The 18,107-nt window shown below is 46.4% G+C and overlaps 1 protein-coding gene across 8 annotated transcripts in view; it reads left to right on the top strand.

Annotated features, from left to right (window-relative positions):
- Positions 1-18,107, top strand: part of ninl (ninein-like) — a 148,453-nt gene that overhangs the window by 25,503 nt on the left and 104,843 nt on the right. For 7 of the 8 annotated variants that reach the window (XM_070890052.1, XM_070890056.1, XM_070890054.1 and 4 more), the window contains exons 2-4: positions 2,155-2,354; positions 3,636-3,732; positions 15,545-15,750. In XM_070890052.1, the coding sequence (XP_070746153.1) occupies positions 2,172-2,354; positions 3,636-3,732; positions 15,545-15,750 (486 nt within the window). In that variant the 5' untranslated portion in view covers positions 2,155-2,171. Of the gene's footprint in view, positions 1-2,154; positions 2,355-3,635; positions 3,733-15,544; positions 15,751-18,107 lie in introns of those variants that run through there. The other variant, XM_070890059.1, reaches the window with a different exon arrangement.

Here is an 18,107-nt window from a genome sequence, read left to right as displayed (position 1 = left end):
TCCTGATTTGGAAATATATCGCCCGTTCCTTCATCGTTGCTGTGTCAAAATCCTGGAACTCCCTCCCTAAAAGCACTGTAGGAGTATCATCACCACACGGGCTGCAGCGGTTCAAGAAGGCGGCTCACCACCATCTTCTCAAGGGCAATTCGGGATAGGCAATAAATGCTGGCCTTGCCAGCGATGCCCACATCCTGTGAACGAATTAAAAAAAATATATATTTCTTCCACGTTTAAAATAATTTTTCCATGTGGTTTTAAGTAAACACATGCGTTAACTTGTTCTTTTTAATTGATTGCTTTCTTGTACCTTGTGTAGTTAAAGCAGTGTCCTTCTTGGGCAGTCCCCCGGAGTCGAGGATGAAAGCAGTGTAGGAAAGCAGTATATACATACACATGCAATAAACCACAACATTTTACATTGCACTGAGCTATAGGGAGATTCAAGGACGTTGAGTTTTTCAAATAATATGAAAATATTAAACTATATGGTCTATCATCAGTTAAAATATTAAAAACATATGGTAACCTTTCATAGTTTGAAGTTATTATTTTAATTAGATCTTGGGGGCGAGATGGTGCAATACTTTGCAACACACTAACTCATAGCACAAATTTAACCCAGTTACCGGTTTTGCAGTGCAGGAAGCACTTGCTTAAATAATTTTTAAAACCATCCCCTTCTAACTGAATTCTCTTAAGGAGCAATAGTTTCTTCGTCTTTTTTTTTGTTTTGCATTTATTAATTTCCCCGCATCGCCAAGCTGAAAGGAGGAGCATGAATCTGAGCCCCGGATGTTTTCTGTAGCAAACGTCATGGTCAGTGGGAATTGGCTGACAATAAATCAATCAGCTAGCATTATGTTTCGACAAAATGTACCTTCGAGTTGGTTAGCTAAGAATCACCAAATTGCTCGCTAGGGATTAGTAATTTGAACAATCTGTCTAGGGATGTAGGTTAAAAGCTGCCTGATGTCTTTTTCCATTAAGACCCGGCCGTACAGACCAGAGGTTCCCAGGGATGGTCTTGGATCATGTGCTGAACTAGTTGGTCTCCAACAGTGTATCTTGGGTGGGGGGAGGGTGGAGGGCTTCAACACCCCTCAGCTGAGGAGGGCGAAGATGGGTTTGGGGTTTCCAACTGTCCTCCGCTGAGAGTGAGGGTGCGTGTATAGCGAATGACGACAGGATCGGGCTCAGCCGCGATGCCCTCTGTGATAGAATAGCAGTCCACACTCGCATTTAGATTTGCACGTGACAAAATGGTCAGTTGAATAAAGACCCCCAGAGTGCTCAGTTGGCTGAGGGACCATATTGCAGCTGAGAGGAGGAGGGAAGAAATGGGAAAATACGTTGGCAAAAATCAGAGAGAAAATCAAACTGCTTATTTGAGATCAGTAATCCACAGTGTAAAAGTACATGTAATTACGTACTTCTTGGGATGGGATCATAGTCGGTCTAAGTGTAACCAGCGCAAAGTGCCCTTCTGTGGTCAAGGTTTCGCCATCATGTTGACCAAAGCTGTGTGAACACTGTTCTGGGAGTAATGTTTGAGCACCGTTCTGGGAGTAATGTTTGAGCACCGTTCTGGGAGTAATGTTTGAGCACCGTTCTGGGAGTAATGTTTGAGCACTGTTCTCGAGTAACGTTTTAGCACTGGTCAGGGAATACAGTACTGAGTGGGTGCTGCACTGTCAAAGGTGCCATCTATCGGATGAGGTGTTAAACCGAAGCCTCATCTGTCCTCTCTGGTGCATGTAAAAGACCACTTGGCACTATTTCGAAGAAGAGCTGTGGGGCGTTCTCCCTGGTGTCCTGGTCAATATTTATATCACAACCAACATCATTAAAACAGATTCTCTGGTCATTATCACATTGCTGTTTGTGGGAGTTTGCTGTGCGCAAATTGGCTGCTGCGTTTCCATCATTACAACCGTGTCTACACTTCAAATGTACTTCATTGGCTGTGAAGTGCTTTGGGATCTCCTAAGGTCCTCCAGTTTGGGAACCTTTGTGTAATTCTGTTTGTGGTTTAAAAAAAATAGCAATGCATTGATTTAAAGATCTCGCTTGTTGTTGTATTCTTCTTCTTCTTCTGGGGCAGGATAATCCCAACACTTTAACCTCTGGCCAACTCTTAATTCCCCTCTGTAGCTGGGTGGTGCTATGGGATGGATAAAGCAGAACAGAACAAGTACGTGTCACAGCTCAAGGATGTGTTCGACAGCTGCGATACCACAGGGACCGGATACCTGGACCAGGAGGAGCTGACTGAGCTGTGCCAAAAGCTTCACCTGGAGGCCCAGATCCCTCTTCTACTGCAGACACTTTTGGGCAGCAACCATCAAGCCAGGGTAAGCCCCACCTGTGGGTGTGTGGGAAGTAATGTTACACCGTATTTAAATACATGCACACGTCGCAACCTGCTCCTCCGGCTGGTGTGATGTGTTAGCGCGCTCATCATTTGCATGCATGGATCTAACTCTGAAATAGATGCTTCTAGAATGGAGGTGCTCAGTGCCTGTGGTAGGAGAGGAGGGCAGTTGAGGGTAAGCTTCCGGATATAGAATCTTACAGCACAGAAGGAGAGAACAAATGTCGGCCTTTATTACAAGAGGATTTGAGTATAAGAGTAAAGGTGTCTTACTGCAATTGTATAGGCCCTGGTGAGACCACACCTGGAGTATTGTGTACAGTTTTGGTCTCCTTACCTAAGGAAGGATATATTTGCCATAGAGGGAGTGCAACAAAAAGGTTCACCAGACTGATTCCTGGGATGGGGGGATTGTCCCATGAGGAAAGATTGAGTAGACTAGGCCTATATTAAGAAATAGGAGCAGGAGTAGGCCATACGGCCCCTCGAGCCTGCTCTGCCATTTAATACGATCATGGCTGATCCGATCATGGACTCGGGTCCACTTCCCTGCCTGTTCCCTATAGTTCCTTATTCCCTTACTCTCTAGAGTTTAGAAGAATGAGAGGCGATCTCATTGAAACATACAAAATTCTTGCAGGGCTTGACAGTGTAGATGCAGGGAGGATGTTTGCTCTGGCTGGGGAGTCTAGGACCAGGGGTCACAGTCTCAGAATAACGGGTCGTCCATTTAGAACTGAGATGAGGAGAAATTTCTTAGAGGGTTGTGAATCTTTGGAATTCTCTACCCCAGAAGGTTGGGGAGGCTCAGTTGTTGAGCATATTCAAGACCGATATCGATAGACTTTTGGATATTAAAGGAATCGAGAGATATGGGGATAGTGCAGGAAGATGGAGTTGAGGTAGAAGATCAGCCATGATCTTGTTCAATGGCGGAGCAGGCTCGAGGGGCAGAATGGCCTACTCCTGCTCCTAATTCGTATGTTGTTATGTTCTTAAGGAGGCAAATTGGCTCATCGTGCCTGTGCCAGCTCCTTAAAAGAGCTACCAATTAGTCCCACTTTCCTGCTCTTTCCCCATGACCCTGCAAATATTTCCTTTTCAAGTGTATATATACAATTCTAAGTTTATTCTAAGTTACTATTGAATCTGCTTCCACCCCCTTTCAAGTAGTGCATTCCACATCATAACTGATAACTTCTGTGTTGGTGATGTCAATAGTTTGTTGTCCTTATTTTCTTCCAAAAATTGACATTTTCAGGTGAAATTTGAGGAGTTTAAAGAAGGATTTGTTGCTGTGCTATCTACCAGTATTGACCTCAGTACCTCAGAAGACGAGAGCAGTTACTTAGAACCAGGTGAGTACAACCTTCAGTACAACTCGTTTTTTTTTCAATTTACCCTCAACAGGAGATCCGATTTTCAGTCATTGAATACGTGGAAACATTGCTATAATTGTTGATGTAGCAAGTATAAATGACCTGAGAATAGACATCTTAATGGGAAAAGTCTACCTTAAATAGCCAACAGCTATCTTTCAACAGTGCAATCTCCCATGTCTAACCTGGAGGATCCTAGATTACTATGTTGCCCCTCTGACTGCCAGCTTCCATTCTCTTATCTGGAACAGTGCAGTTGGGAGGTTAGCTGTAAAAACGTTATCCTCTTAATTAATGTAAAAGAAGTCCATGCTGGGCAATAGAACTCGTTATCTCCACCCCCCCCCACCACCATTTTTACCACCACTGTTGATGTTACACACCAGGTAAAGGACAGCATAAGGAGAGTGAGGCTCCCTAGTTCTATTCGAGTAGTGTTCATTAATCTCAGAAGAAAGCCCCTTACTGCACCAATGCAGTTTTTTCCCGTTTCCCTACTGACCATCCCCGTTGTCCTCTGACTAAGACTGGTACGGATACTGTGGGTCTCTAAGCACTGGAACTTTCAAAGTTCATGGGGTTAGGGATAATATATTAGCATAGATAGAGGATTGGCTAACTAACAGAAAACAGAGTCGGGATTAATGGTTCATTCTCAGGTTGGCAATCAGTAACTAGTGGGGTGCCGCAGGGATCAGTGCTGAGACCCCAACTATTTACAATCTATCTTAACGACTTGAAAGAAGGGACTGAGTGTAACGTAGCCAAGTTTGCTGACGATACAAAAGTGGAAGGAAAAGCAATGTGTGAGGAGGACACAAAAAACCTGCAAAAGGACATAGACAGGCTAAGTGAGTGGGCAAAAATTTGGCAGATGGAGTATAATGTTGGAAAGTGTGAGGTCATGCACTTTGGCAGAAAAAAATCAAAGAGCAAGTTATTATTTAAATGGAGAAAAATGGCAAAGTGCTGCGGTACAGCGGAACCTGGGTGTCATGGTGCTTGAAACTCAAAAGGTTAGTATACAGGTACAGCAAGTGATCAGGAAGGTCAGTGGAATCTTGGCCTTTATTGCAAAGGGGATGGAGTATAAAAGCAGGGAAGTCTTACTACAGTTATACAAGGTATTGGTGAGGCCTCACCTGGAATACTGCGTGCAGTTTTGGTTTCCATATTTAAGAAAGGATATACTTGCTTTGGAGGCAGTTCAGAGAAGGTTCACTAGGTTGATTCCGGAGATGAGGGGGTTGACTTATGAGGAAAGGTTGAATAGGTTGGGCCTCTACTCATTGGAATTCAGAAGAATGAGAGGTGAACTTATCGAAAGGTATAAAATTATGAGGGGGCTTGACAAAGTGGATGCAGAGAGGATGTTTCCACTGATGGGGGAGACTAGAACTAGAGGGCATGATCTTAGAATAAGGGGCCACCTATTTAAAACTGAGATGAGGAGGAATTTCTTCTCTGAGGGTTATAAATCTGTGGAATTCGCTGCCTCAGAGAGCTGTGGAAGCTGGGACATTGAATAAATTTAAGATGGAGATAGACAGTTTCTTAACCGATAAGGGGTTATGGGGAGCGGGCAGGGAAGTGGAACTGAGTCCATGATCGGATCAGCCATGATCTTACTGAATGGCAGAGCAGACTCGAGAGGCCGTATGGCCTACTCCTGCTCCTATTTCTTATGTTCCTATGTTAAGGCTGGTCAAGCTCGTTGCCCTGAAAACTCTTAAAGCTGCGTAGAGGAGATAACCACAAGACTCAAACCCATACCTCCTGAGGCGAAAGGACAATTGGCCCAAGTTTGGATGTCCTCCCAGAACGGCGCACTCCGAGAGGCCCGCCTATTTTTTAGAATAAAAAAGGCGCCTAAAACTTATCTCGCGATTCTCCGAGTCCAGCAGGCTTGTTTCACAGTCAATGCAGCGCAGCACAAGCAGCTGGGGGCGGAGCTACAGCCCTGGGCTAAAAAGAGTGCAGGCAGCTGCGCATGTGTGCAGTGGAGTCTGCGCGCGTGCGCAGTAACTCCTGGCCCCCCCAGCGCGTCCTGTCTCCGGGCGACCCTATCCCTGGCCGAAGGGATGCCGCCCCTATCCCGGGCACAAGTGGTCTGCCTGCCTCACCGTCCCTTGCCACTGCCCTTACCTCCTCGGCGGCGGGGCCCACCCAAACTCCTCCCCAGTGGCAGGGCCCGACCAGCACCTCTTCGGTGGCGGGCCCCGCCTGAACACCTCCCCGGTGGCAGGGCCCGACCAGCTCTTCAACGGGCTGTTGGAGGGCTCCTGGTGCTGCAGTAGGTGAGTAGAAACGTTTAATTTTTTATTCATTGATTGATTTTTAAAAAAATTTTTTGATTGATTTATTGGTTGATTTATTGATTTATTTATCAGTTATTATTGATGATGGCTCTTTATTGGTAAAAGTGCAGTGTTGAATGCTTTGTAAAATCCCCTAACTTCCCTTCCCCCGCCCCCCCCACCCCATCTCTCGCTACCTGCGCCTAATTTCGAAAGTGCAGGCAAGGTTTTTCTGAGCGTATAAAAATCGACACGTACTCCGTTCTAAGTTAGTTTGGAGTAACTTTTCGCTGCCTAACCTTGAAAAACAGGCATAAGTGGCTGGTAACAACCCCTTTTGGAAAAAAAACTGTACTAAAACGAAACTATTCTAACTAACTAGAACTGGAGCAAACTAAATGCCGAGAATTGTAATTTCTAAGATACTCCATACTAAACTAGTTGCTCGAAAAAAATAGGAGCAACTCAGGCCAAAACTTGGGCCCAATGTGCTTAATCTGTTTTTCGAATGCGATGTTAAACCGTGGCCCCGTCTGCTCTCTCGGGTGGATGTAAAAGATCCCACGGCACTATTTTGAAGAAGAGTAGCGGAGTTCTCCCTGGTGTCCTGGCCAATCTTTATCCCTCAATATATATCACCAAAAACAGATAATCTGGCAAGTATCACCTTGCTGTGTGCAAATTGGCTGCCATGTTTCCTACCTTACCACAGTGACTACACTTGAAAAGTACTTCATTGGCTGTAAAGCACTTTGGGATGCCCAGAAACCATGAAAGGCCCTATATAAATGCAAGTCTTTCTTTTTCATTGAGCCACCCAGTCTCTCAAATACTATTTTTCTACAGAAATATCCTTCCACATCATGCTGCACACCAATCTGGTGATGCTTTGTGTTTTGGTTCCTGTTGCCTATTTTACCTATCTTAATGGATTCTGGGAGTCTAATCCACGTATCAGCTTTGCTCAGTTGACTAGCATTCTTGCCGCTAAGTTAGAAGGTTTTGGATTCAAGCCCCACTCCAAGCCTTGAGGGAATAACCTAAGCTGACACTTCAGTGCAGTACTGAGGGAGCGTTGCATTGTTGGACATGCTATCCTTTGGATGAGCCATTAAACACAGTTCTGATGATTCAGGGGGATCTTTTCCAAAGAACCGATCCCCCTTGCATTTATTCCACAATGAACACTTCCCAAAAACAGATGGATTAGTCGTTTCTCACTCTATTTTTGGGACCGTGCTCTACCCAAAATGGCAGCTGCATTTGCTGGCAGTGATTGAAATGCAAAATAGTTTATTGCACGTGAAGCATTTTGGGACTTCTGAGATGCAGGTTATTTCTCTTTCTTTGTCTTCATTCAATGAAGAATGACTTTGGAATCTGAAGGTGAACAATTCACCTATTGACTGCAAGATCCTGCAAATCCCCTGGGAGGACAGAGACACCAATGTTGGCGTCCTCGACCAGCATCCCCAGCATCGAAGCACTGACCACACTTGATCAGCTCCGCTGGGCAGGCCACATTGTGTTCGCATCCCAGACATGAGACTCCCAAAGCAAGCGCTCTACTCGGAACGCCTTCATGGCAAACGAGTCAAAGGTGGGCAGCAAAAACGTTACAAGGACACCCTCAAAGCCTCCCTGATAAAAGTGCAACATCCCCACTGACACCTGGGAGTCCCTGGCCAAAGACCGCCCTAAGTGGAGGAAGTGCATCCGGGAGGGCGCTGAGCACCTCGAGTCTCGTCGCCGAGAGCATGCAGAAACCAAGCGCAGGCAACGGAAAGAGCATGCAGCAAACCAGTCCCACCCACCCTTTCCCTCAACGACTGGAATTGTGGTTCTCGTATTGGACTGTTCAGCCACCTAAGGACTAATTTTTAGAGTGGAAGCAAGTCTTCCTCGATTCAGAGGGACTGCCTATGATGCCGGTGATGATATTGACTTTAAAGTTCTGTGTCATTATGATAAAATAGGATGTATAATAATCCCAATCACTTTAATTATAACTGAAAAAATAACAAGTATAGAGCTGGCTGCTGGTGTCATTGCTTCTCCAAAGGAATTTAAACATTCTGCATGTACCAAATTCTCAAAACCTAGAAATCCTCAAGTCTCTGGTGTGAGGTTTAAACCCACAACCTTGTCACTGAGCCAAGAGTGCTACCCAACGGAGCCAGGCTGATACTTGAATTAGGTTCAGGAACAGGAACCAAAATTCTTTCTTTAGATACTCCACAGAAATTTGCAAATTTGTACAGCCACCTTTTTGGAAAGAATTTAATGCTTTTTCTTCACACCTCTGGCTTAAAAAAAACTATTGAAGACTGAATGACAGTTCAAACCTGTGGTGTTGAATTCCTTGTTGGCTACTTACATCCAGCAAAGACACATGCCCATTGTACTTCAAGTCAATTAATACACGGTTTACTGAATCTTTACCAAATTGGGATTAAAGTTTCAGAGAATGTGGCTACAGCAACAACTTGCATTTAAATAGCAGCTTTAATTATAGATAAATGTCCCACAGTATTTCACAGAGGCACAAGGTAGGTGGATGGGGGGGGGGTTGGGTGTGTGTGCTGGAGGGGGCGGTACAATGGATGCTGAGCCAAAGAAGGAGAGATGAGGAGTGTTGGGGGGGGGGGAAGTTGCGCGGGGGTGGGGGGATGTTGCGTGGCGGGTGGGGGGAGTTGGTGGGGTGGGGGGGAAGTTGGTGGGGTGGGGGGGGAAGTTGGGAGGGGAAGTTGGTGGGGTGGGGGGGAAGTTGGGAGGGGAGGGTGGGGGGGAAGTTGGGAGGGGAGGGTGGGGGGGAAGTTGGGAGGGGAGGGTGGGGGGGAAGTTGGGAGGGGAGGGTGGGGGGGAAGTTGGGAGGGGAAGTTGGTGGGGTGGGGGGTAGTTGGGAGGGAAAGTTGGTGGGGTGGGGGGGAAGTTGGTGGGGTGGGGGAGAAGTTGGGGGGGGAAGTTGGGAGGGGAAGTTGGGGGGGTGGGGGGGAAGTTGGGAGGGGAAGTTGGGGGGGTGGGGGGGAAGTTGGGGGGGTGGGGGGGGAGTGGAGGTGGGTGGGGTTGGAGGGGGTTGTGGGGGTGGGCGGGGGCGTGGGCGGGGAGGGGTGGAATGGATGCTGAGCCAAAAAAGGAGAGATGAGGAGTGTTGTTGTGGAGGATGTAGGGTGAGAAACTCAGCTGGGGCTTGAATAGCACAACCAGGGTATGAAGAGTCAGGTTGATCATTGGTTGGGGAGATGGGGTGAGAATACAGAGTTTGTGGCGGGGCCCAAAAAGAATCGCTTTGGTCTTCCTGATACTTGTCTGGAGTTTGGCCATCAGCCTGATGGAGGCGGTGGAGAAGTACAGCTGGGTTATCATCAGTGTACATGTGGAAGCTGATGCCATGTCTTTGGATGATGTTGTCAAGGAGACAAACGGATGAAAAAGAGGAAAGGGGGTGGGGGGATCCTTGGGGAGGGGGGGGGGTCTCCTGAGGTGGTGGTTTGGGGGTGGGAAGAGAAACCATTGCTGGAGATACTCTTGCTGCAATTGGATAGGTAAGAGTGGAACCACGCGAGGGCAGTTCTACTGAACTAGCCAATGGAAGAGATGCATTGGAGGAGATGGTGTGATTGGGTGTGATTGACTGTGATAATGTGACTTTGGTTAGGGCCATTTTGGTGCTGGAGGAGGGGTTGAAACTGATTCAAGCAGAGAGTCCCGGGAAAGATGATGCATGAATCTGGGAGGTGATAATGTGTTCAAGGACTTTGGATTGGAAAGGGAGAATGGGGATGGAGCAGTTATTTGCAAGGACAAAGGGTTTCTTGAAGGTGAGGAAGATGACACAGGTTTGGAAGGGGAAGGATGATCGTGCCTGAGTTGTGGGAAGCATTTACAATGTTGGCTAGCATGGGGGCCAGGAAAAGAAGTTGGCTGGTCAGTGGTTTAGTAGGAATGTGGCTGAGGGAGTAGGAAATAGGTCTTGTGGACAAAATGACCTTAGAGGGGGCATGGGTAGAGCAAGGGACGAAAGTAGGGTGAGACCTGCATTGGGTGAGTGGGGAGAGAGGTTTGGCTTGGTGGCCTAAGCGAGGGCAGCTCAATGAATGTTCGCTCTTTCTGTCAAAGAAGTCAATGAGCACCTTGAGGGTGGAGGGGGACTTGGGAGGGGGCTCTGAGGAGGTGATGGTTTAATTTATAGGTATTTCAATATAAAATATAATATAGAAGCTGGGGAAGTAAGTGCCTTGCTGATGGCAAGTGATAAAGTGTGTACAAGTTGAGACATTATCTGCATCCACCATTGTTAAGTGTAAAAACCATTGTCGCTTTGTAGTTGGCAGTTGTTTGTCGGGATCCCGTTTTAAGCCAAGAATACACACACACAATGATTACCAGTCAGCAACAGATGGGGAAATAAGTAACTCGTACAAAATGTTTATTTTTGAGCTATTAAAGTAGGATTTTTTAATTGAGTTTACTGGTGCCACATTTTGGTGTTGTATTGTTTAAGGACATGCACAGTTCAGCCTGGTCTGGTGTCAAGTTGCTTCTGACCACTGCTGCACAGTTATTTATTTTTATGACACGATTACAGCTGACACATTTAGTATTTCCTGTGATGTCTCTGGTCAGGTCTAAGTGTTTACAGACAACTTCTATTTGAAGCAGAATAAATAGGAGCTATTAAAATGGCAGTTTGGCCATATTTTAAGGGCACTAAACATTGGTTTCAATTAATAAAAGCGTCATCACTCCTCCCATAACCTAATGGGTTATGGTCATGTATGGTGCAGCACAGACTCGTTCAGACCAGAAGGTCTCGACTTCAGTCTCCCAATCTCTGCTGAATATCTATGATCTTGACCTAAACAACAGTGTGGAGCTGGATTTGGCTTCAGCGTTCCTAGGCTAGGATGATGCAATTAGACGGGGCTCCGCTTTCTCATCTCTGTCTATGGTCTCAGCTGTGGCTCAGTAGGTAGCGCTCTTGCCTCTGAGTCAGAGGTCATGGGTTCAAATCGCATTTCAGCACCTTAAGCACATAATCTGGGCTGACGCTCCATGGTAGTACTAAGGGAATCCTGCGTTGTTGGAGATGCTGTCTTCGAATGGGACGTTAAACTGTGCCCTCGTCTGCCCTCTCTGCAACGTTCCCTCTAAGCTGCGCGGCCAGTCCTGTGTAGCCCGAGGCCGGCTTGTACACTGTGAGAACACTGACCACTAGGTGGTGAACTTGTGGGAGACACTCCTAACCTAGACCTTCAGATATAAAAGGGGAAGCTCCACCCACTTCCTGCACTTGAGTGCTATGAAATAAAGGACAGGTCACAGACTGACCTCTCAAGCATGGGCCTCGTGTGCATTTATACTGTATAGTAAGGACGTATCAACCACCTTCTCGAGGGCAACTAGGGATGGGTGATAAATGATGACCCACATCCTGAGAAGTATTTTTATATGGAAGTGTCTCAGGGTGTCCAGCTCCTGTGAAACTGTAGGGCAGCTAGGAATCAATCAATGGGCGGAAAATTCCGGCCTTGCCGGCTCCGTACGACATGCGCACGGACCCGGCGATGCCTCGCAAAAGCCGGTTTTCGGGGCGCGATGTGCATGCGCCAAAAAATGGCTTTTCCGCTCCGTCAAGATTTCTCCGTACAGAATCTCCGCATCCCCGGGAGAAGGACATCCGCGCGGGACAGATTGAGCTATGTGCCCAGCGAATGTCCTTCAAAGTTTTACGCCTGGTAAAAGCAGGTGCATAGCTTACTTTTACCAGCGTAACACTTTTTTAAAGCATAGAAAAATTAAATTTCAACACTCATTTTTATATTAAAAACCTTGTCCATTATGGCAAATTTATTTTTAACACTATTAAAACACATTAAAAAAAAATCCCCAAAATATTTTTTTTGTAAAACATTTAATTATATTTCATTTCAATTAATTTTAAATATGTGAGGTGTTTTATTTATTTGTTATACTGTGTTTTGGTATTTTAGGGGGTTTTCTCATTGATAGTTATGGGAGCTCGGGCAAACAGAGCTCCCATTTTTATCAATGAGAATACTGCACAGTGATTGGTGGTCCAGGCCCACATGACTCCAGCTTGTACGTACGTACCTCGAAGACATCTCCCTGTGCGCTGCGCAGCGAATCTAGGCCTCCGACCGGAATCCTACGTTCCTCAGGGACCATGATAGATTTTTTTCAGGTTGGAGGCGTTTGTACAAAGGAAGCCTCCGAACGCAATTTCACCCCCAATATCTCTAATAGAAACATAGAAACTTAGAAAATAGGTGCAGGAGTAGGCCATTCGGCCCTTCGAGCCTGCACCGCCATTCAATAAGATCATGGCTGATCATTCCCTCAGTACTCCTTTCCTGCTTTCTCTCCATACCCCTTGATCCCCTTAGCCATAAGGGCCATATTTAACTCTCTCTTGAATATATCCAATGAACTGTCATCAACAACTCTCTACGGCAGGGAATTCCACAGGTTCACAACTCTGAGTGAAGAAGTTTCTCCTCATCTCAGTCCTAAATGGCCTACCCCTTATCCTAAGACTGTATCCCCTGGTTCTGGACTACCCCAACATCGGGAACATTCTACCCGCATCTAAACTGTCCCGTCCCGTCAGAATCTTATATGTTTTTATGAGATCCCCTCTCATTCTTCTAAACTCCAATGTATAAAGGCCCAGTTTGTCCAGTCTCTCCTCATATGTCAGTCCAGCCATCCCGGTAATCAGTCTGGTGAACCTTCGCTACACTCCCTCAATAGCAAGAACGTCCTTCCTCAGATTAGGAGACCAAAACTGAACACAATATTCCAGGTGAGGCCTCACCAAGGTTCTGTAAAACTGCAGTAAGACCTCCCTGCTCCTATACTCAAATCCCCTAGCTATGAAGGCCAACATACCATTTGCCTTCTTCACCGTCTGCTGTACCTGTATGCCAACTTTCAATGACTGATGTACCATGACACCCACATCTCGTTGCACCTCTCCTTTTCCTAATCTGCCGCCATTCAGATAATATTCTGTTTTCGCATTTTTGCCTCCAAAGTGGATAACCTCACATTTATCCACATTATACTGCATTTGCCCACTCACCTAACCTGTCCAAGTCACCCTGCAGCCTCGTAGCGTCCCCCTCACAGCTCACACCGTCACCCAATTTAGTGTTATCTGCAAACTTGGAGATATTACACTCAATTCCTTCATCTAAATCATTAATGTATATTGTAAAGAGCTGGGGTCCCAGCACTGAGCCCTGCGGCACTCCACTAGTCACTGCCTGCCATTCTGAAAAGGACCCGTTTATCCCGACTCTCTGCTTCCTGTCTGCCAACCAGTTCTCTATCCAGTACATTACCCCCAATACCATGTGCTTTGATTTTGCACACCAATCTCTTGTGTGGGACCTTGTCAAAAGCCTTTTGAAAGTCCAAATACACCACATCCACTGGTTCTCCCTTGTCCACTCTACTAGTTACATCCTCAAAAAATTCCAGAAGATTTGTCAAGCATGATTTCCCTTTCATAAATCCATGCTGACTTGGTCCGATCCTGTCACTGCTTTCCAAATGCGCTGCTGGAAGCAAATTGGCGAAGAGATCTTCCATTTCATTGCGTTGAGCATCAAATGTGTGAATATCTATTTTTGAGGTGTTGCTATCTAAAGATGTGAAATGATTAAGCTATATGTCTTAATTGATTTAAAATATGTATATATTACTAATATATATATAGACGATTTTGAGATGGGCGACTGGGTGATGTCATCAAAACCCTGGTCGTCGTTTTGGAGCGTGGGCAGGAACATCGGCAGGGCCCAGGTACAGAGGAGTGGGAAGGTCGGGGCGGATGAGCGGCGAGTGTTTGTGGCCAGATGCGGTGAATGTTTATGGCGGAGGAGCGGCGAGAGATCGTGGCGGAGGTGCAACAGATGAGGGTATGGGGCCCAGAAGAGCCGAGGGCCCAAAGGCAGCACGGGCCAGCCCACATTGCGATATATGTGTGCGCTAGGTCCGTGCAGCAGAGCAGGTCTCCAATCGTCTTGTTAATCCTTGCTACTGGATATAAAGGCCTAGCTCTGTCAAGCCCGTGTGGTGGCTGGTGTGCAACGGTCACCACACGTTTTTAAAAAAAAAAATCCACGCACAGGCATCTTCCATCCCTTCAATTGGAGTTCAGGACTGGAACATCACATCCTTCATTGAAACATCTGTGAACTCGTGGAAGCAAGTCATCCTCGTTCGAGGGACTGCCTATGATGATTATTAGTAAAAACAGTCTGATGGTTATTGTGTACTTGTTAACCGACCAACTGTTAAAAAGAAAGGAACTTGTATTGAAATGGCGCCTTTAACGACCTAAAGAAGTCTCAAAGCATTTTACAGCCAATTAAATACTTCTAAATTTTAGTCACTGTTGTAACTTAGAGAAACACAGCAGCCAATTTTCACACAGCAAGGTCTCATCAACAACCATGAGATAATGACCAGATAATCTGTATTATTGGTGTTGGTTGAGGGATAAATATTGGCCAGCACAATTGGCCAGAACTCCCCTGCTCTTCTTCCAAATAGTGCCATGGGATTTATTACGTCCATCTGAGAGGACAGACGGGACCTCGGTTTAACGTCTCCCTCGAAAGATGGCACCTCCGACAATGCAGCGCTCCCTCCGTACTTCACTGATACGTCAGTTTGGATTTTATACTCCAGTCTCTGGAGAGAAACTTGCACCCACACCCTGCAACCTAGATTGATGTGAGTGTGAAACAGTCAAAATCTGAGGAGGACATTTTAGTGTAGGCATTGAAGTATAGGGAGGCAAAGTCAATGAACAGCTTTAAACGGTTCTTGCTAACCTCTTACCAGCCACCCATACAACGACATGAACTGCCACTTGCAGCAAATTGCCACACACACTCTCTTGATTTCAGCAATGAGATTAATGAGGACAAAAGTCTATATTTCCCTGTCCATTTTATACTAGAAAACTCTAATTTGGGCGTTTATCTCTTGCACAAGGATAATTTATCAAGGTTCCTACATGGAGGGGTAGGAAACCAACAAGAATCCATTGTGCTCATATAGGAATTGAGGACTAACAGACTAGCAAATTGATGAATTGGTCAGTTCCCAGCTAATTTTAATGGGTCAGAGGGCTATTCTGAAGGAAGTATAACTGTTTAATGTGTACAGGGTACTGGTTCATTGGCTCACTCTATTTTCCTGTATTATAATGACATTTTATAATGTGAAATGAAAATGTTCTAGTAGATTGCCTGTTTAAAAGTCCAGTTCTTTATTTCATTGTACTTCCAGTTTGGTGAGTTAGTTAAAATACAGCACAACTCCTTTTGAGATTGGAACTCAACTCTTTGCATTTGCTCAAATAAATAAGGTTGTTATAAGATGATTTTTTTAGGGTGGGGTGGGGGGGGTTCAATAAATGTTTGTGTGTCTTGAGTTTGTATGTCCGTTGTTTTCAGCGATCCCAGACGAGGTCAAACCGAAGTACGTCAGAGGAACCAAACGATATGGCCGCCGCTCTGTGCCGGAATTTCTGGATTCCGAGGTTGAAACTACAGGTGATTTGGAGGAGCCACTTCCTTTTAAGGCAACAAAGGCTGAGCCATTCGTACAAAGCACCAACAGAAGTCAGTTGAGACGCTCCGCATCTCTTGAAAGTGTGGAGGTTTGTCCGATTTATCCTTTTGTTTGAATCCTGGCCGGCCTCCCATCTTCCACCCTCCTTAAATTCCCGTATTCTAACCCGCACCAAGTCCTGTTCACCCTTCACTCCGTGTGCTCGCTGATCTATATTGGCTCTTGGTCCAGCAACGCCTCGAATTTAAAATTCTCATCCTTGTGTTCAAAACCCTCCATTCCATTGCTTCACCCCTCCCTATCTCTGTAACCTCCTCTCGCCATCAATCATCAGCAAAGTGATGGAAGGTGTGGTCGACAGTGCCATCAAGCAGCACTTACTTACCAATAACCTGCTCACTGATGCTCAGTTTGGGTTCTGCCAGGACCACTTGGCTCCAGACCTCATTACAGCCTTGGTCCAAACATGGACAAAAGAGCTGAATTTCATGGGTGAGGTGATAGTGACTTCCCTTGACATCAAGGCAGCATTTGATTGAGTGTGGCATCAAGAATTGAATCAGTCAGAATCGAGGAAAACTCTCCACTGGCTGGAGTCATACCTAACACAAAGGAAGATGGTTCTGGTTGTTGGAGGTCAATCATCTCAGCCCCAGGACATCACTGCAAGGGTTCCTCAGGGCAGGGTCCTAGGCCCAACCATCTTCAGCTGCTTCGTCAATGACCTTCCTTCCATCATAAGGTCAAAAGTGGGGATGTTCGCTGATGATTGCAGTGTTCAGTTCCATTTGCAACTCCTCAGATAATGAAGCAGTCCGTGCCCGCATGCAACGACAACATTTAGGCTTGAGCTGGTAAATGGCAAGTGACATTCGCGTCACACAAGTGCCAGGCAGTGACTCTCTCCAACAAGAGAGAATCTAACCACCTCCCCTTGACATTCAATGGCATTACCATCGTTGAATCCCCATCAACATCCTGAGTGTCAGCATGGCCCCAACCTGGGAGGAAACACCAGCGGCAGGTCGGGGCCTTAAAAGGAGCGGCGTGGAGGCAAGGTACAACCGAGCCAGTTCAGGAGGGCGACGACATGGAGGAGGGCGACGGGATTGGACGTCACCAAGGTCCAGGTTGCTGATTGGAGCATGGGCAGGTACAGCAGGAGAGGCGGCAAGTAGCAGAGGAGCATTGAGGTCGGGGCGAAGGAGCGGCGAGAGATTGTAGAGCGACGTGATCGGGGCCCAGAAGAGGCAAGGGCCCAGGGGCAGCACGGACCAGTCCACACTACGATGTGTGCGCGCACTAGGTCCGTGCAGCAGAGCTGGTCTCCAGTCGTCTTGGGTAATCCTTGCCACTGGACCAAGACCTAGCTCTGTCAAGCCCGTGTGGTGGCTGGTGTGCAACGGCCACCACACATTAAAGAAAAATCCATGAACAAGCAATTTCCACCCTTCAATATGTAGTTTGGGATCTGCAATATCAGGTCCCTCATTGGAACACCTGTGAACTCATCCCTTTTTGGTGTGGAAGCAAGTCATCCTTGATACGTGGGACCGCCTAAGAAGAGGAGGTCTCCATTGACCAGAAAGTTAACTGGACCAGCCACATAAATATTGTGGCAACAAGAGCGGGTCAGAGGCTGGGTATTCTGCGGCAAGTGTCTCTCTCACCTTCTGACTCCCCAAAGCCTTTCCACCATCTACAAGGCACAAGTCAGGAGTGTGATGGAATACTCTCTGCTTGCCTGGATGAGTGCAGCTCCAACAACACTCAAGAAGCTCGACACCGTCCAGGATCAGCTTCAGCTGTGATGACCACTGTGGCCGAATAGTCTTACAATTATTGCTAGTGGGTACAAGATGGCTGCTTTCCACTGCCCATGGGACTTGTACCTCTGCATGAGGCAGAAGAAAACTAGGGAATGGAAAGGTGATTTTTTTTTCTGATTCTGCTGCTCTGAAGATGGATATTATTGGGTTAGATTTTACAGTACCATCTTGTACCCACTAGCAATAATTGTAAGACTATTCGGCCACAGCGGTCATCACAGCTGAAACTGATCCCACCGTACATCAGTGGCTCACATCTCCGCTTTCTGGGATCATCTCCCAAGATTACTCTGTTGTGCTGCCTACAAAAGATTTCCCTAAAAACTCTTTGACCATGCCTTCAGTCTCCCTCACTAAATCTCTGTCCTTTTTGCACTCGGTGCCCGTCGTTCCTATCTTGTTAAATGCTCAGAGGTGTTTGCTCTTGGGTGAGTAGCATTATATAAATTCCAGTTGTTCCTAATGCCGTTTAAACATAGTGCGCATCACAGTATCACCGAATCCTCTCCTCACTTGGATGCCCACACACAGGCCGGTCCAATGGATAGCAAGCACTTGTTATAATTGTCGTTCGTTCAGGTGCTAATGAGTCTGTAATGGTTCAGGTTTAAGCTTT

Source organism: Pristiophorus japonicus, chromosome 9, assembly GCF_044704955.1.
Source record: "Pristiophorus japonicus isolate sPriJap1 chromosome 9, sPriJap1.hap1, whole genome shotgun sequence".
Taxonomy (NCBI): Eukaryota; Metazoa; Chordata; class Chondrichthyes; family Pristiophoridae; genus Pristiophorus; species Pristiophorus japonicus.
The sequence above is the reverse complement of the archived record's forward strand: the minus strand, read 5'-3'. Positions and strand labels throughout refer to the sequence as shown.